Genomic DNA, 20,840 nt, shown 5'->3' on the forward strand with positions numbered 1-20,840 from the left:
TGCAACTTCATATTTACTGTACAGACATGAGAGTGGTATCAATCTGAACCTCTAAGTGAATAATCACACTTCCGAAACAGTGTGGTCCCGGACCACTTTTCTTCTGAAATCCTGTACATTTAGCTCTTAAACTATCTGTGATGCATTGTTTTATTGTGGGGATTTTGTAATTTACATTTTTCATGAATTAAAATAAAATAAACTGATTGACATTGACGAATAAGTAGACTTGTGGAAGTGAACTTCAGCTGATTTGTTGCTTTTAGCCACAATTTGAATTGTGATTGGCCAGCTCAGGTGACGTGTCTTTCAGGGGAGGGAACTAGAAGCTGGCTATATTATAAAATGATGAGATGGAAATTAAAATACTCAGAACAAGACATCCACAGAGACAAGACTTTAAAGATGAGCGACTCTTCCAAGAAAGAAGGTGACATTCTGCTGCCTGGTAAATATATTTATTCTACAGTACTACAGCTCATTGCAGTGTCTGGTGTTTCATATATGGAACAATATTTGTTTTCTTAAATATGAACCAGCAAATCATTAACAGCTCATTCTCTTTTTAACCTGTCTTTGGGGTTCAATTATGTTTTGAGACAACTTTGAACTAATTTGGATTGAACTATCTTTCAATATTCATTAAAAATACAACTGAAATGTTGACTTTTTGTGAAGTTCAGAGCAGGGACATCGTTAGGCCTATTTTAGGGGTGCTGAAGCTACCCAAAATGTTCCTAAGAACTGATTTGATTGTTACAGTGGCTGTGGTTCCCCCTTTTTTATATATATATATATATAAATGTATCTATTCATATTTAGTTTATTCATTATTGTGTAAAGACGTGCTCATGTGCACATATATCATTTTAGAATTCTAGTGTTTCATATGTATATATGGATGCAGAATTTGTCATACATTTACATTTACATTTACTTGAAGTTGATGGAGATTTGTGGGATGCAAATCCAGGGCACGAAGCTCCCGTTCCACCACATCCCAAAGATGTTCTATTGGGTTGAAATCTGGTGACTGTGGGGGCCATTTTAGTACAGTGAACTCATTGTCATGTTCAAGAAACCAATTTTAAATAATTGGAGCTTTGTGACATAGTGCATTATCCTGCTGGAAGTAGCCATCAGAGGATGGGTACATGGTGGTCATAAAGGGATGGACATGGTCAGAAACAATGCTCAGGTAGGCTGTGGCATTTAAATGATGCCCAATTGGTACTAAGGGGCCTAAAGTGTGCCAAGAAAACATCCCCCACACCATTACACCACCACCAGTAGCCTGCTCAATGGTAACAAGGCATGATGGATCCATGTTCTCATTCTGTTTACGCCAAATTACTTTTACTGACTCTACTATCTGAATGTCTCAACAGAAATCGAGACTCATCAGACCAGGCAACATTTTTCCAGTCTTCAACTGTCCAATTTTGGTGAGCTCGTACAAATTGTAGCCTCATTTTCCTATTTTTAGTGGAGATGAGTGGTACCTGGTGGGGTTTTCGGCTGGTGTAGCCCGCGTCAAGGTTGTTCGTGTTGTGGCTTCACAAATGCTCTGCTGCATACCTCGGTTGTAACGAGTGGTTATTTGAGTCAAAGTTGATCTTCTATCAGCTGGAATCAGACAGCCCATTCTCCTCTGACCTCTAGCATTAACAAGGCATTTTGGCCCACCAGGACTGCAGCATCCTGGATGTTTTTACTTTTTCAGACCGTTCTTTGTAAACCCTAGAAATGGTTGTGCGTGAAAATCCCAGTAACTGAGCAGATTGGGAAATACTCAAACCAGCCCGTCTGGCACGAACAACCACGCTCAAAGTTGCTTAGATCACCTTTCTTTCCCATTCTGACATTCAGTTTGGAGTTCAGGAGATTGTCCAGACCTGGACCACACCCCTAAATGCATTGAAGCAGCTGCAATGTGATTGGTTGATTAGATAATCACATTAACGAGAAATCTTACAGGTGTTCCTAATAATCTTCAAGGTGAGTGTATACAGTAATTGTTACTCAAATATTTAATTTCTTCCTTCATCAGGTTATTATATTTAGACAGTAGCCACTTTAAATAGGATCCTCATCAACTGCTTCATCGATATCAATAATTGTTGATTTATATCATACATTGTATACATCATTTGGCAGAATAAATTATCTTTATTTGAGAAATGCTCAAACTTGTGTTGTCAAATTTCACTATGACCTTAAAATTCTGGTTCTTGGGTAATACTGTATGCAAGCCAAACTACACAGCTAAATGGCACTCTGATTGAACCAATGCACAGTGCAGTTACAGTAATTAGTGTAATTAAATAGCATTCTTTGGACAACTTATCTTATAGAGAGAGCAGACAGATAGCATTTAAAGGTCCAATGACATGGTGCTCTTTGGATGCTTTTATATAGACCTTAGTGGTCTCCTAATACTGTATCTGAAGTCTCTTTTATATAGACCTTAGTGGTCTCCTAATACTGTATCTGAAGTCTCTTTTATATAGACCTTAGTGGTCTCCTAATACTGTATCTGAAGTCTCTTTTATATAGACCTTAGTGGTCCCCTAATACTGTATCTGAAGTCTCTTTTCTATAGGCCTTAGTGGTCCCCTAATACTGTATCTGAAGTCTCTTTTATATAGACCTTAATGGTCCCCTAATACTGTATCTGAAGTCTCTTTTATATAGGCCTTAGTGGTCCCCTAATACTGTATCTGAAGTCTCTTTTATATAGACCTTAGTGGTCCCCTAATACTGTATCTGAAGTCTCTTTTATATAGACCTTAGTGGTCCCCTAATACTGTATCTGAAGTCTCTTTTATATAGACCTTAGTGGTCCCCTAATACTGTATCTGAAGTCTCTTTTATATAGACCTTAGTGGTCCCCTAATACTGTATCTGAAGTCTCTTTCCCGAAATTCAGCCTTGGTGCAGAATTACAGCCACTAGAGCCAGTCCCACAATGAGCTTTCCTTAGGATGTGCCTTTTCTTTGTCTGTAGCTATTGAGGAGGAGAGAGGGGGGGCAAGGTGGAGGGTGGGGGTGTGGCCTTGACCACCTGCCATTTTGCTTGTTTGAAAGCCATGATGTTTCTCTCTCATAGGTGCGCCAAATTCTCTGGGCGGGCAAAGCAGAGAAAGGGGAGGTAACCTTGCTCCTTATGAGGTCATAAGGAGCAATATTCCAGATTGGCCCATCTGAGCTTTCATTTTCTCAAAGGCAGAGCAGGATACCCAGGGCTCGGTTTACACCTATTACCATTTCTAGCCACTGGGGAACCACAGGCAGGCTGGGGTAACACATATTAATGTTAAAAAAACTCATAAAGTGACATTTTCATGCCATGGGACCTTTAAGTCATTGCTTACAGAAGAACTCATCAGGAGCAAAGTCTGGCCTAAGTAAATTCCCCATGCAGCTTTGATGTGTCTAAAAGCTAACATTATCGTAACTTTTATTGAACAGAGTAGAAATGGAAGAGGATATGTATGTCACTATGTACTTGTTAACATCTTGGTTTATTGACTGGTCGTTGACATAAGTGTAGCTCTAATACAGTAACAAAAGATGTGAGTGCAAAGATTTTGCAAACGCAAGTTAAAAAATACTCTGGGGGCTAAGTAGTGTATCTATCTGCAGTGGAGAGTTTTATTATCTGCACACAACTGGATTAAGCAGCATTTTAGAGACAATATCTAAGATTTTAGTTAGTGGTTAGTTAGTTAGTTAGTTAGTTAGTTAGTTAGTTAGTTAGTTAGTTAGTTAGTTAGTTAGTTAGTTAGTTAGTTAGTTAGTTAGTTAGTTAGTTGGATGTTTGCAGATACTTTCCTTTAACTCTTATATTTGTTTTTTTATATTTGGTAAGCCTTTATCATAACCATCACTAACAAATGGTAAATTGATCGCAAGATAAACTTAATTTATTTTAATGTTGAAAAAACAATGAAATGATAATGTTTACACATTATTAGTTATGCTATAATTTGTTGTTTTGATAGTTTATGGTTTCACGCTTCTTTTTTTATATTATATGAAGTGTTTGTTAATAATTAAGAGATAAATTATAAACCATCAATACACATTATTTGGATGGCTTTTATAAAGTTGCAACTGGTGTTTGTAATACCTTGTTAATGGTTAATACTCTGTAATGCATGTATACACATTATTTATATATTATCAGTGCATGAAAGAATTTTTAAATTCTTAAATTACTTTATATGCAATGTTTTGTTGTTGTGGAAATCCACATTTGGATGAATTGTTCAGAGTGAAGACAAATTTTCAGAGTACAACTCACATATATGTTTGCATGAGTTACTTTAATATGATTACCAGCGGTGGAAGGTAACTAAGTACATTTACTCCAGTACTGTACTTCAGTCCAAATGTTGAGGTACTTGTACTTTACTTGAGTCTTTTCTCTTCATGCCACTTTCTACTTCTACTCCGCTACATTTCAGAGAGAAATATTGTACTTTTTACTCCACTACATTCATCTGTTACAGCTTTAGTTACTAGTTACTTTAGTTACTCCACTACATTCATCTGTTACAGCTTTAGTTAATAGTTACTTTAGTTACTCCACTACATTCATCTGTTACAGCTTTAGTTACTAGTTACTTTAGTTACTCCGCTACATTCATCTGTTACAGCTTTAGTTACTAGTTACTTTAGTTACTCCACTACATTCATCTGTTACAGCTTTAGTTACTAGTTACTTTACACATTAAGATTCCTGCACACAAAACACATGTAGTTTATAAGATCTGATGTTTTATTGAAATTATTAGACCATTAAACACACAACTGTTTGGATCCTTTACACTTTCTGAAATGGGAGGAGAGTTCTTTACTTTTAATACTTTTAACTACATTTTCCTGATGATACTTACATACTTTTAAATAATTTTTAGCATTGCATATAGCAAAACTGACAAATGGAGCACATTTCTTTATAGCACCAGAGTTACATACACCATAAATGAATTCTACATGTGAGAAAACAAAATTCTACGTGAATTCTAAATTAGGGTTTTTGAAAGGAACAATGATTATCAAAGAAGTTTAACAATTTGCTCATACATACTGTTGGAATGTTCAATTTATACAATAAAAAGTGTTTTTTTATTGGGTAATATGTTAAATCTTAATGCATTCATGCACTCACTGCTATAACACAATATTTTTCAGTGTGTAATTGTTCCTTTCATCTCTCTTATTAATGACTGTTGTAAGTTAAATGTAAATGAATGATTATAAAAATGCATGGTCTGATGCAGGTCACGTCCATCAGTTTATCAGTTTGAAACGAGTTCAATAAATATTTAAAATCAATCCTCTTTATTCTTTATAGTCTTTATTTTGATAGTTTATTAAATCATTTTATTTTTTATATTTTCGTATTTTTATTTCATGTATAACACATCATGCAATATTACACATAGCAATACTGCCACTCATTCAGATAAAACTGATCAGAAATGTTTTGCTTATGAACAAGGTATTTCAATCCCAAGACTGGTTACTCAAAATTGAGCTCATCTGAGATGCTGTTACTTGCAATGAAAAACATTTAATGCCACAAAAATATACATAGTATCACTTACTATTCACATACATAACATACTTACATCACATATTATTCACTTATTCATCAACACACAACAAGCTCATGTTGGCAATCTAACATTAAAGTGCCCATATTATGAATCACTTTTTCTGGGATTTGGGGTGTTATTTTGTGTCTCTGGTGCTTCCACATGCATACAAACTTGGAAAAAAACATCCATGCTGTTCTGAACGTGTCCTGCCTTCAGTCACCGGGTGAGCTGTTCAAAATCTGCAGGGTTTTCTACGTCACTAGCCGAAACGAGCTAGCGGTTAGCACCCTCATTCTCAATAGGAAAACACTGCTACTGCCAGTGCCTGTTAGTCTGCATTTAGAAAATACCCCCCAAAAAAATTACATTTTTGTTTTGTTATTATTTTTTACCATCACTTTGGCGCCCCCTATGGTGCTGCGCCCCTATGCGCTTATAGCGCATACCCACTTTTTGCGCCACTGTCTGCAGGTATTCCACGCAAAGTCGGAAGTGCGCCCTCGTTTAGAAGAAGTCTCCTGGCTAATCCTGCCTTGTACTGACTGCAGTTGGAGAAACAGCTACCTAGCAATTGTGAGCCTTACCTAGCTACTGCGCATGTGTGAATCCCAACAAAGATGGTACAGAAGTAGGATGCCTGACTCTGTAGCTAAAACAGAGACCTGAACACAGGGTGAAAAGAGGAACTGCAGCAATTTGCAGTACAACAAAAATATGGTGTTTTTTGATAATTAAACCATGTAAACCTATTCTGATACAACCTCAATATACTATTATCAACCTGAAAATGAGCATAATATGGCTACTTTAAGGCCTATTGAACAATTATTTCTTCAACATATCAATGAAATAGTCTGTTTGATTTCCAGCCCACCAACTCTGTACACAACACATACATAGCAAGCAGTTATTCAGTGTAGGCCTACTAATTTTGCTCAGTTCTTCATCATAGCACAGTAATACTCTTTATCTACAAGTGGCATGAATCTAAACATCAACTCTATATCATTCATCTTGGCCTCTGAGACTCTGTTTTGGAAGCATCCTTGGCTTGGGGTGAGTGTATGTAGGCACCAAGTTTCTCCTGGTTTTACTTGGTCCTCTAAAGTCTCCTGCTACCTCTAAAGCCTGTGCATGTGATGTTTTATAGTGAAGTGTATATGGGCACTGATCAAATACGAGTTGACACACAGCAGAAAATGGCACCTATTTGTACAAACAGTTTGGAACATGAGTGAAAGTCATAGAAATCTGTATGGGTTGTTCCTGTTTACTTTGAGTAACACACGCAAGAATGACATGGGAGAGTAGAATTCAGATAATGCTATTGCCTTCTCAATTGACTGTGCACATTATCTACCTCTTGTACAGCGGAATTATCTGGGGTAGAGTACCTCATTGTAATCTGGTGAATCTTAGAATCCCTCATCAAGAATTCTGCCAAAGCAAACGCTATTATGGAGTTTCTGTTTTGGGGCACACAGCTGTCACTCCATGTCATTATGCTCGTGGCATCTGGGTGGTCAAGAATAATTTTGTCTAATATTTTAACAAGTGCACTTGCAATGTCGTTAGCACCCCTGCCTGACATCCCCTCTGTCCACATAGCACAACAGCCTTTCTTTGAAAGAGAGCTATGAGCTGCAAGATTGTACACGTTCAGTTTTCGTTTGCAGAAAAATTAACTGATCTCTGCACGTGGACAAGTTATAACGTTCTGAAGGTCAAAAACACTCTACTAATCTGTTTTCAAATCCCACATTTTAAGGAGAAGTTACTGCTCCGTAAAATGTAATAAAATGTAACCAGCATTACCGATTAATCACTCATTACTAACTCAACTGCTTATCCGGTGTCGGGTCGCGGGGCAGTGGCTCTAGCAGGGGACCCCAAACTTTACCACATTAACGAGCTCTGACCAGGGTCTCCCCGAAGTATCCTCCAAGCTGGACGTGCCAGGGCATCCTTACCAGAGGCCCGCTTTCCACGCCAAGGAACAGCAGCTTGTACAGGGGATCTAGTTCTTTTGGTCATGACCCAGCCTTCATGACCATAAGTTAGGGTAGGAATGAAAATTGGTGCGGTAAAGTGAATTTAATACCGCTGCTGCCATGGAGAGCATTGTCCCCTCCCTCGCGAACAAGATCCCAAGGTACTTGACCTCCTTTACTTGGGGTAAGGACTCATTCCCCACCCGGAGTAGGCACTCAGTTTCCTACTGAGAACCATGGCCTCAGGTTTAGAGGTGCTGATCTAATATATAGTCGAACCTCAGATTGAGGGAAAAACGGTTAATTGTTAACATCTAGGCTGGTTGCACAGCGATTTCTTCAAAAATCTGTAACAATGAACACAAAATGTGTCCAGCAAGGTGAAGAACTGCTAACTTTAGCATCTTTCATTGTACTGAAAGGGTGGGTTAACCTGTGCCTGGTTTTATTTGCTGGGTGACGCCACAGGGACTCCCTGCAGTTTCCATGAGTCTCGTTCAATTCAAACCTAAAAGTAACACTTACTGTAGGTGAGACCTTCAACGTCTGGAGTTTTTGGAGCCTGTTGGCTGTCCAGGCTGTCTCTGCAATTCCTTTGAAAGGGGAGGCCACATGTTTGCAGAGTTTTCTCTTTGTTTAAAAAGTCCACATGGTTAGGTTCCCACATTAGGCTAACAGGCAGCCTGCAGCAGCTTCATATTTACTGTACACAATCTTTTATTTTCCTAGGATAGCGAAGGCATGACCTACTCTGCCTTTGATCAGCTTACCCTGGTATTCTTACACTAACCAATCCCACTCCTCTTCTAAAACTAACCAAAGTAACCAACCTAACCAACGAAGGCAACCAAGACTAGCTATCAGAGGCACAGCAGGGTGGGGTATGACATCACCATTGGCAAAACTGGCTTACCGTAGAGACATAATAGTGAAATCAATCTGAATCTAAACATCTGACTCACAATGTCATAGATTGTCATAGATTTGAGCGTTTGACATAACATCATGACAGAGGCAATTCTTTCTATACTAACGTCTATAAAATTTTCCAGCAGAGCTGAGGATCGTCCTGCTCGGGATGGTTGGAGTTGGGAAGAGTGTTTCAGGAAACAAAATCCTGGGCAATGACCTATTTGACTCAAAGCGCTGTCCATCTGCTGTCACACAGAAGTGCCAGAAGGAAATGGGGAATATTAACAACCAAAATGTGGTTGTTGTTGATACTCCTGGTCTGTTAAGCATTGACCAAACAGAAGCGGAGATTGTGAGAGAGATCAAGAAATCCATCAATCTTGCCGAACCTGGTCCTCACGTGTTCCTGATTGTGCTGAGTGTGAAAGATAAATACACAAAGAAAGAAGAAGACATGGTGAAAAGCATTCGCGATACATTTGGCAAAAACACAATGGATTACACTATGGTGTTGTTCACCCATGGAAAAGATCTGCAAGGTACCATAGAAGACTTTTTTCGTGGCAATGAAAATCTCCACGAGCTAATCAAAAAGTGCAAGTATGAATACCATCTTTTTGACAATCGCTCAGGGACCGACCAGGTCGAAGATGTCCCTGAGCGATTGTCTCTACTGAAGAAGATCAACGATAAGGTTCAGACAGCAGAAGGAAGATACTACACCGCTGAGATGCTCCAAGAGGCTGAAACTACCTTACAACAACAGGTACAAAATGGCCCAGAAGGAGGAACACGACCCAAGCTAGCTTATATTAAAGTTGGTTTGGGTGTTGGATGTCTGTTTGGATATCTTTCTTTTAATGGTCAGATGATGTCTGCCATAGGAGCGGTACTAGGAGCCGTAGGGGGTGGACTACTGTGCGCTGCACTGGCAAGTTTAGTGATACACACCCAAAAAAAGGGCAAATGGAGCGAAACATTTAGTTGTCTTGTTTAAGCTGATCAGACCAATTCTTACAAATGAAAATACTGTAAAGGGGGAAATGATGATGGTGTGGTTTGTATATTTAGTTATTTCTGTTTTGTTTTAATGCCTGCTAATTCAAAGTAGCCTATGTTTAATAAACAAGGGCCATTCTCACAGTAGGTGAGTTAGCTACGTTTGCTGGTGATTGGTTGTGGGCTGACCTAAACCTTTTATGTTTCTAGAATAATAAATAATATCACCCAGTTTAGATTAATATAGTATGGGCTCTGACCGTGTCATCCCCAATAAGTAATTGAATAATAACTTCCACGCTGACAGTCGTCTTTCAGATATTATACTCAACACTTTTCTAATACAAGAGCCTGCATAAAGAGTTTATCAGTTGTAACTAACAACTTTAATAGTTAATGTGTTGTAGATCTGTTGTGTGTCACTAATAGGGACAACAGTAGGGTTGCCAGGTTGTGAGAAATCCTGCTCTAGTGTTTATCCTTTCTATGTTGTAATAATTATGTTATACATTTTGGTCAATTCACTCATAAATACTCATTGGTTTCTCACTTTTGAATGAGCTGTTAATTCTGTGGTTATACATTTTATTAAATGGATTTTAAACCAAACATTTGTTTCATCATTTCTAGAAAACATCAGGGATTGATTTAAAATGAGTCATGTAAAAATAGTAAAAAGAGCACGTACCTATGTCATGGACTAAGGTCCATAAAAGTGATTGTTGACTTTTGGTGATGAACCCCGCCTTCCAGAATGAAAGTCCTGTGTTTGTTTGAGCATTTGCTCCCATAATAACTACCACGAGAGGTTAGCACCAAATGTAAATATGGGGCTTTATAAGTAGCTTGCACAATCAACCTACACAGTCGTAATCTGGGTGAGGACAGTCTGATCAGAATGTGGTACCCTAAATACTGTGCAAAATATTCGAGGAAATTACAAAGGAAAATGTGACTCTTTGGCTTTGTTTTTTTATTATTATTATATATTCAACTGTTAAACATATTGAATTGCTTTGTTGAATGTAACTGGTATGTGGGAAAAGTGTGCAGCTGGTTTATGTGGAAAGAGATAAAATAAAACTAACATCCCTACTTCAAAGTTAAAGTTATTTCTGCAGCTTTAAACAAACATTTCACTGTTCAACAAGAAATGTCAATAACAATAATAATAGGTTGTGGCCCCTGAGCCCTTTGGCCCTTCGGCACGTCTTTTGGGTAATCCATCCATTTACATACAATCAACAATCATTTGAATAATTCTCACACTTTGTGTTATACGTTCATGGCTAAACCAACCTCAGTGCCCCCTAAGGCTCCAGGTTGTCTTTGTGTCTTTGTGGTAATTTGATTGATCATGAATGTGCTGATATACGCCAACGCACAAATACAAACTGGAATACTCAGGGCCTGATGTGATGATCTTTTTGTGCATGTTTTAGGTTTACAAAGTGAAAAAGCCCCTAGTCCCCCCCAAAGGGACTTACCATCTCCAACAGAAAACACTGTTCACAAACTGCTCCAAACAGCTCTATTGTAGTCCAGCCTTTACTTCAGAGACAAACGTGCCTCACTCTGTAGCTAAAACAGAGCTCAACACAGGGGGAAAAGAGGAGCTGCAGCAATGTGCAGTACAACAAATATATGGTGTTTTTTCAAAATTAAACCATGTAAACTTATTCTGGTATAACATCTTAATACAATTATGAACCTGAAAATGAGCATAATATGAGCACTATAATGCCCTGTCTCGTGATGGGGCCCTGTGTCAAAATCTGGTTTGAAGACCTTTAATATTTCAGTTTTGGGTATGAGCCAAAGTGCGCCAAATTTCAACAATGTCCCGTTGGCTGTTATTTAATTAGCGTGTATGGCAAATCAGTGTCTGATGCTCGGGCAAATATGATTTGTTAGAGAGGGAGAAAAAAATTCTGTGCAGTTTGGATTTTTAAAAGTTAGCCAGGAGTATATCTTTTTGGTGTTTGATCATATCAACAGTGATGAGCCTTTCAGTCAATAATCATATTGTGTTAGCTGATCAGCACGTCATAATCCAGATGACAGAGATCTAATAAGTAAAGTTTGTTTATATATCACTTTTCACATGTAAAATCACAAAGTGCTTTACAATAAATTGGAACACGATAAATAAAAAACATAAGAATACAAAGTTAAACATAGGTACATAAAATCAGACAGCCATAAAAGCCTTTGTCTAACTAAAAGGCTGTTTGAATAGCCAAGTCTTCAAATGCTTTTTAAAAGAATCAACAGAGTTTGAACAACATAAAGAGAGCGGCAGTGCGTTCCACATCCTGGGTGCCACTGATTGAAAAGATCGATCCCCTCTGGTTTTAAATTGAGTGCTGGAGACCACTAACAACATCTGACCTGATGACCTCAGACTCCGTGAATAATAAACTTTTAAATATAATTATATTGTTTTTTTATATATTTAAAATGATTGATTACAGAGAAAGTTAAAGGGCTGTCATATTCAAGTACAGCCACAAAGCATCTCTTTCTACATCTAAACAAGCTGCAAACTTATATTAAATGTGCATGTAAACCAAGAACAGTGTGTGTAAAACTCTGAACTATATATATTAAATGTGTGATATACAGAAAACCTCTAATGGACATTGAAACGACAACGGAGCCTTGATGGAGTCGTGGTGCAGCCTGATCCTTTGGACATAAAATATGATAATGACATAAAACAACCCAGTCTCACGTCAGGTCGTGATGGCATTACGAAATTAAATCTATTAGAACGTGATACCCTCACGTTATTTTGAAGATTTACGTGTTGGGGTCACGTTTTTTATACTAATGTATTTCAATGAGAAGCATCTTACGTAATCACAGCACGAAACTTTCTGCCAGTCGGGCTGCAGCAGAGAAGCTGGATACAGCTTTGATATTATTGGTATTTTTAGCCCAATAACCGCTGTTTTAATCAACATTTATTCACCAGATCTTATCACGGTTTATATGTATTTCTTTTAATGTTATTATTTCGGTCTATTTCGGCCAGGGAAGCTGGATTGCTTTGTTGTTTATTGATATTTTTAAAACTATAACGCTACATCTTTCAACATGTATTTAGCTGTTATCATGGTATGCATTTCTTTATTTTAATAATATTATTTCGGTCTTATTACCGGGTAAATATTACAGTAGGCCTAAATAAGACAGAAAAATAGGTTACGATATGAGCGAGCTGGGCGCATTCAAAGCCGATGTCCCACGATGCAATGCGGGCACTCATTCACAGAATCAGACAGCGATCAGCGGGTCTTTAACGCCTGTATCACTTCAATGTACGTTAGGGATCACGTAGAGCGTTGTTATAGTGAATACAACAACGGCAGGGTGATCAGGACCCCGACGCCAATCTTCTTTCAGCGGATCGATTTATAGCTCTCCTCCAGAGGGAACACAACTGCTTCCATGGCAACGCTATGCTATGCATGGCAACGGTGTGTTATACTTAGCAACGGTCTGTTATCAAGAAAATAAAAGACCGTATTCTACATTAGAATTCAAGCAAGCCATGTAATAAATATAATATATATAATCAGTGGTTTTGTCAGCAGCAACAACATGTTGCTCAGTTATGTTCCAGTAAGTTATGCACCGTTTAAAAAAATCAGCTGAAGACTCCGGAAGTGACGTCGTAATTACCGCTCGGCGGGTAGAAAAGATACAAATACATAATATTCGTAATATTGATGTTTTTGTCTAACGTTGTATTTGAGGAGTTAAACAATAAACATAGCAATAATAATAAAATACAGTTTCATGTATTTGTCTCATGTACTGTTTGCTCAGCCGGCCGGCGGGCGGCATCAATCTGAAACGGAACGAAGCCCACTCACGGCAGACAGCAGAAACAGGAGCCCAACACGTCCGCCCACCCACCCCGGAAGAACTACAAGTGCTCAAGCTTTGTAACAGATTCTGGGCCGCGTCTATGTGGGAGTTCATGTAGATATGGTCACCAAAGTTTACCTACTGTAAGCACTGTCAAATATGGTAATAAGCTATTTTCACCTGTTTAACGATTAGATTTTTAAAATCTGATGACTCCAGTGTGTTCCCCATCCCAAAAAAACCAGGGTGTATCCAAAATTCTACACTACCAACTTCTACATATGAGAAATATACCAATATATTTAAAAACTACAACTCCCACTATAGTAGAACGTGTTGCAAAAGCTTGAGGCACTTGTAGTTCTGCGGGGGTGAGTGGCGGGCGTTGTCTGTTTGGCGTGATTGAGCTTCGTTTCCTGAATTGATCCGCCGCCGCCGTTGAATCTGTAATGCAGAGACAAATACATAAACTGTATTTTATTATTATTACTATGTTTATTGTTTAACTCCTCCAATATCGTTAAACAAAAACATCAATATTACGGATATTATGTATTTGTATCTTTTCAACGTCTGCGGTATTTCGCCAATTAAAACTTACTGGATTATATTCTGATATTATATTTATTACATGCTGCTTGAATTCTATCAATAGTAATATGATCTTTTTTTTTTTGATAAACGTTGATGCTTTAATACACCGTTGCATGCATAGCGGATTACCATAAAACAGTTCTGTTCTCTGGAGGAAAAATCGATGAAAAGACGTCGAGGTCTGATCACTGCCTTGTTATATTCTACTATATCTACGATGATACATAAGTGATACATAGTTGATCCTGATCTGATTCTGTGTACGAGTACGCATTCTATATTAATATAAATATTAAATTAAAATAAAGAAATGCATACCATGATAACAGCTAAATATACGTTGAAAGATGTAGCGTTATAGTTTTAAAATATCAATAAACAACAAAGCAATCAGCTTCCTGGCCAAGATAGACGAAATAATAACATTAAAAAAATACATATAAACCGTGATAAGATCTGGTGAATAAATGTTGATTAAAACAGCGGTTATTGGGCTAAAAATACCAATAATATCAAAGCTGTATCCAGCTTCTCTGCTGCAGCCCGACTGGCAGAAAGTTTCGTGCTGTGATTACGTAAGATGCTCCTCATTGAAATACATTAGTATAAAAAACGTGACCCCAACACGTAAATCTTCAAAATAACGTGAGGGTATCACGTTCTAATAGATTTAATTTCGTAATGCCATCACGAACTGACGTGAGACTGGGTTGCATAAAATATGATCTTGTCGTTTTTCATTGTGTCTGATTTTCAAAATACTTAATACTTAAACCAAAAATAAAGACCTGTAACCCTCCAGACTTTGTCTTCATTCAGATTAATGTCAATATTACCGACTGGAAGCAGCTGGTTTCTAACTGTCAGATCTGTCTCCTGTATCGACCTGCTGACCTCACCGGCTCAGGCGGATCGTAACAACATGGCTGTTATTGTGCTGATGATGGGAACTACTGTTTGATCTACTCTAGTTTATACAATGGGGAACTCAAATCAAGCATTCTAATTGGTTCTTAGCCATGATATAATAACCACATTCAACGGCTATAATTTGAATTCCTTTGCACAATAAGTACCACTCTGCGTCTGTGCACTAATTTGGCAGGGGGGTTAAGGAGTCTTCACTCCTTTTTACATTTTTAAATAAAATAAAACATCAATTTTACATAATTTAGTAGGGGTGTGCAAAAAAATTTATTCACATTCGTATCGCAATTCAATCTCTACCGATTCAAAATCGATTCATAGAATTAAAAAAATCAATTCATATTTCATTTGTTTTATTTTTTATTGTATGTCTACTGCAATCACATGGGAAAAGTAACTACATTTACATACTGTGAATCATTTTTTTAATCAAGAATTGCTTTTGAATCGAAAATCAATTTTGAATTGAATCTTGAGGCTAAAAATTCATATTGAATTCATTGAATCGTGACATTTTCTGAAACGTGCACCCCTATAATTTAGGACCATTATTACCATATATGTGTCTAAAACATTGAAAAAGCTACAGCAGAAAACACTACATTCAGTAGATCTGATGAAAGTAATTTAGATGGACGGAGCCGCTCTCAAATCAAGAAATCTGAACGAGTCTATTATCGGTCATAAAACATGACAACCCAAGGTTGAAATCAGTAATCAGAGGTGCAGTGCTACACGTTCTCTGTGCTCTCGTTGGAGCAGTCGCCCACTCATAGTCCCATAACCACGGTGTCTGTCCCCCGACTCAGATCAGTTTAATCAAAGGGAAACAAAAGAGGAGCTATACTTAAGAACCTAATTGGAATTAAAACTACCACTGCAATGATAGAACAGAATAGGAAAATTAGATGTGGACTATTAAATATTAGATCTCTGTCTTCTAAAGCAGTATTGGTAAACGATTTGATATCAGATAATAAAATTGATTTATTTTGTTTTACTGAAACCTGGCTGGGCCATGAAGAATATGTTAGTCTAAATGAAGCGACTCCTCCCAGTCATATTAATACTCAAATTCCTTGAGGCTCTGGTCGAGGAGGGGGAGTTGCAGCCATCTTTGATTCAAGCATGTTAATTAATCCTAAACCTGAACTAAATTATAACTCGTTTGAAAGCCTTGTTCTTAATCTTCTACATCCAACAAGGAAAACATTACAGCCAATTATATTTGTTTTTGTTTACCAAGCTCCATGTCCGTATTCTGAATTTTTATCATGTGTAGTCATTAAATCAGACAAAGTACTTATTGTAGGTGATTTTAATATCCATGTGGACGTTGACAACAATAGCCTTAGTATTGTTTTCAACTCACTACTAGATTCAATTGGTTTCAGTCAGAGTGTGCATAAGGCCACTCACCGTTTTAACCACATCCTCGACCTTGTGCTGACATATGGCATCGAAATTAAAGATTTAATAGTATTTCCACAGAATATTATCAGACCATTTTTTTATAACTTTGAATTCTTACTACGCTACTATACGAAATTAGATAAAACTAGATGCCTATTTGACACTAGATGCCTATTTGACAATGCTATAGCTAAATTTAAGGAAGGTTTTCCAACCACATTTAATTCAATGCCGTGTCTTAATAAAACAGAGGACTCTTATGTTAACTTTAGTCCCTCCCAAATTGATAATTTTGTAGACGGTGCTACAGCCTCGCTACGGACGACCTTAGACTCTGTTGCTCCCCTCAAAAAGAAGATGATGAAAACAAAGGAAACTAGCACCTTGGTATAACTCCCAAACTCGCAAATTAAAACAAACCTCGCTGTTCTGGGTTTGGTATGTGGTTCTGTGTTTTGTCTGTTTGGCATTTTTGCCCCCTTTCCTGTTTTATTTTGACGGTCTGGTTTTCTGTCTTGTCTTGTTTTACTTCCTGTGTTTTTGTTTTTCCCGATCTTGTGAGTGCCTGATGTTTTTCACCTGTTTCCCAGCCCTTGTTACATTACATTACATGTCATTTAGCTGACGCTTTTATCCAAAGCGACTTACAATTGCTATATACACTACCGGTCAAAAGTTTTAGAACACCCCAATTTTTCCAGTTTTTTATTGAAATTCATGCAGTTCAATGTCTTATTGTACTCTGAAATGAAATAATAGAACAAATGAACAATTTAAGTTAAAAAAGAAATCATGGAATCAATTTATAAACCAAAATGTATTCTACATTGTTGACTCATCAAAGTAGCCCCCTTTGGCAGATATAACAGCTGAACACACTCGTGGCATTCTTTCTACAATGGAAATCAAATATTCTTCAGAAAGTTTTTCCCAACTCTGTTGCAGAAGTTCCCATAAATGTGTGGCACTTGTAGGTTGCTTTGCTTTCACTTTTCTGTCCAGTTCATCCCAAACCAGCTCAATGGGGTTTAAGTCTGGTGACTGTGCTGGCCACTCCATGTTTTTAAGCTTACCATCTTGTTCTTTTTTCCTAAGGTAGTTCTGGCATAGCTTGGACTTATGTTTTGGGTCATTATCTTGCTGTAGGATGAACCCCTGACCAACTAGGCGCATACCAGAGGGTACTGCATGTTGCTGCAAAATGCTGTGGTAGCCATTTTGGTTCAGGATGCCTTTCACTCTGTACAAATCACCGACCGTGGATCCAGGCCAGCTGACAGTCTTGCCTGGGCCCGGGACGAGATAAGCTTAGATGGGCCCCCCGCGCCCAGATCTCTCCTTTTTCCTTGCTCTTCCTCTCCCCTGCTCTTCCTCTCCTGTTCCTCTCCTCTCCTGTTCATCTCCTGTACCTCTCTTCTGCTCTTCCTCTCCTGGTCCTCTCCTCTCCTCTTCCTCTCCTATGCTCTTCCTCTCCTATGCTCTTCCTCTCCTCTGATCTTCCTCTAATCTGATCTTCCTCTCCTCTCCTCTTCTCACATCTCTCACTGAAATTAATGTGGTCAGTCTCTGATCCATCCTGCTCAGACTCTCCGACAGGGCAGCGGGCCCCTCCCGCATCTCTCTCTCTCTCTCTCTCTCTCTCACCGGTAGCCTGACTCTGTCCCTCTCTCCTCTCTGTCTCATCCTCTCTGACGGAGCTACCAAACTCAACTCTTTCTGTCAAAGAGAACGTGTTGTCTCAGGCTTTTATACAAGCTAATGGACGTTAACATGAGAGCTGGCCTGTTAGCTTACGTTACATGGCTCGTAAACGTTGGCTGCGCTGTTTTTTACCTTGCTCTACGTTGACAGTTCCAGCTTCACCGTCACCACCTTTTTTTAAAAATATTTGTTTAGAAAATCTCTACGGCCTCTATTTTCTTCTTCTCTTTTCCTTCCTTTTCTGAGCACCGGACATTTTGAGCATACTGAACTTCAAATCTACTGAAAACAACATCAACTTTTGATAAGTGGCCAAACCATTTTTGTGTTGGGGGTGGGGGGGTTCTTGACCACTATTTCAAGGACAATTAGGAAGAAAACAAATAAAAAGCTTTTATGTAACTCAAATATTACATATTTTTTTCCACAAATAGGCCTATTTAAAAAAATGTTTTTCAATTATTCCATAATTTAATGAGGGCCCAGTTCTGGGCCCCCAGTTCTGGGCCCCCCCCCTACTGTGGGCCCGGGACAACAGACCCGTTTGTCCCCCCCTATCAGCGGGCGTGCCTGGATCCAACAAAACAGCCCCAGACCATCACGCTTCCTCCTCCATGTTTGACAGTTGATGTCACACACTGAGAAACCATCCTTCAGCCTACTTGACGGCGTACAAAAATCCTGCGTGATGAACCGAAGATTTAAAATTTTGATTCATCAGTCCATAACACCTTCTTCCAGTCTTCAGTAGTCCATTGACGATGTTTCTTGGCCCAGGCAAGCCTCTTTTTCTTATTTTGACGTCTTAGCAATGGCTTTCTTGCTGCAACTCGACCTATTGAACCTGCAGCTCCAAGTCTTCTCTTTCCAGTTGAAACTGAGTCTTGCTTATTACGACTACTATTAAGCTGTGCTTGAAGCTGTTGTCCTGTGAGCCGCCTATCACGCAAGCTGTTGACTCTCAGAAACTTGTCTTCTTATTCTGTGTTTGGCTTTGGGTCTGGCTTTGGGTCTGCCAGACCTCTTCCTGTCAGAGTTTCCCCCTGTTTCTAAGTGCCTTTTGATGGTGAAGAATACTGTACTCACTGACACCTTGACCTTCTTCGCATTTTCTCTGTAGGTAAGGCCAACATTCTTATGAGTGTTATGATGGTCTGTCTCTCTTCTATTGTTAATTGCCTTTTTTCTGCCATTTGTATGGCAACACACTTCTTTCTGCAGTACAATACTGTTCAAATAAGGCTCACGAAGGTATGGTACCACAGTGTGTTCCAACAATACTTTTATACAAACAGAGGGGTTTGTAAGTAATCCAGATAAGTTGGAACACCTGTGGGAATTGGTAGCACCAACTTTCAAAGCTTGATCAACCTCCATTGCTGCAGAACAGCTTTACATTGTTTACCCATTTCTTGTTCCGTGAAAAAGGCCTTTTTGTAAAATTCTGAAATGTACATTATTTTTCAGTTTTGGGTAACCTTACTTTTTTTTTAACCTCAGGCAGTTCATCACTTACCTTTGTACCATTTCAAGTTATTCATTGGACTTGAACTGCTACAATTTCAATAAAAAAAATGGGGTGTTCTAAAACTTTTGACCGGTAGGGTATGTCAGAGGTCGCACGCCTCTGGAGCAACTAGGGGTAAAGTGCCTTGCTAAGGCACACATTGGTTGATGTATTGCAATGGGACTCAAACCCTGGTCTCCCACACCAAAGGCATTTGTATTAACCACTGCGCCATCACCACTGTCACCTGCCTCTTGTTTCCTCATTACCCTCTGTATTTAGTCTTTGTGTTCCCCCTGTCAGATCATTGTACTGTTTTCAGTTTGGATTGCATGTTTGTTAGTCTTCCCTGTTTTGTCTCGACATTCCTGGTTGCAGTTATTTCTATAACTATTATTTTATAATTATTTTCTCTAGTTTTGTTTGGACTCCATTTCTTTTGCCTGCTTTTTCCAGTTCTCCTTTTGTTTGTATATTTTTTGGTTTGGAATTAAAATCATTATATCTACTCCATTGCCTACCTTCTCTGCTTTTTGGGTCTGCCATTCTCCGGAACTTAACATTCGCGAAAACTTGAAAGTAAATGGCGTTCCACCAATCTGGAAGAATCTCGTTTAGATTGGCAAGACTGAAAACATAAAGGAATGCCCTCAGAAAGGCCAGATCAGACTATTACTCATCACTAATAGAAGAAAATAAGAACAACCCAAGGTTTCTTTTTAGCACTGTAGCCAGTCTGACAGAGAGTCACAGCTCTACTGAGCCCTCTATACGTATTGCTCTGAGTAGTGACAACTTCATGAGCTTGTTTATTGATAAAATTATAATAATTAGAGATAAAATCACCTCTTGCCCTCAACTTCGAACGGTTCACCTTTAAACGCAGGACCGCAAAAAAAATGACAAGACCTGACTTAGCTTTATCCTATAGATCTTCAACAATTAATGTTAAAGGTCTCTTCAGCTTAGCCATCTACCTGTCTCTTAGACCGACCCTCCCCTCCCCCCCAACAAGGCTAGTTAAAGAAGCGTTACCCATGGTTAACACTTCCTTACTAGATATGATCAATATGTCTTTATTAACAGGTTATGTACCGCAGTCAGGTACATAGTACAGATACACAGTGAGGTCTTACCCAACTATAGACCTATATCTAATCTCCCCTTTCTCTCCAAAATCCTTGAGAAGGTAGTCGCTAATCAGTTATGTGACTTTCTACATAGCAATCGTTTATTTGAGGACTTTCAGTTAGGATTTAGAATGCATCATAAGACAGAGACGGCACTGGTGAAAATTACTAACAACCTTCT

General features: G+C 38.5%; 1 protein-coding gene across 1 annotated transcript; it reads left to right on the plus strand.

Moving 5' to 3' along the window:
• The first annotated feature begins 392 nt into the window (after positions 1-392).
• Positions 393-10,223, plus strand: LOC120574912 (GTPase IMAP family member 9-like). Its single transcript, XM_039825426.1, has 2 exons — positions 393-448; positions 8,653-10,223. Exons 1-2 carry the CDS (start codon positions 406-408, stop codon positions 9,507-9,509), a joined length of 900 nt encoding a protein of 299 aa, XP_039681360.1. The 5' UTR covers positions 393-405; the 3' UTR covers positions 9,510-10,223.
• Positions 10,224-20,840: the final 10,617 nt, after the last annotated feature.

Source organism: Perca fluviatilis, chromosome 15 (genome assembly GCF_010015445.1).
Source record: "Perca fluviatilis chromosome 15, GENO_Pfluv_1.0, whole genome shotgun sequence".
Classification (NCBI taxonomy): Eukaryota; Metazoa; Chordata; class Actinopteri; order Perciformes; family Percidae; genus Perca; species Perca fluviatilis.

Coding starts and splice junctions, on each gene's coding strand:
- LOC120574912 (XM_039825426.1), top strand. CDS start 406: ATGAGCGACTCTTCCAAGAAAGAAGGTGACATTCTGCTGCCTG. Junction 449..8,652: donor AGGTGACATTCTGCTGCCTG/GTAAATATATTT, acceptor AAAATTTTCCAG/CAGAGCTGAGGATCGTCCTG.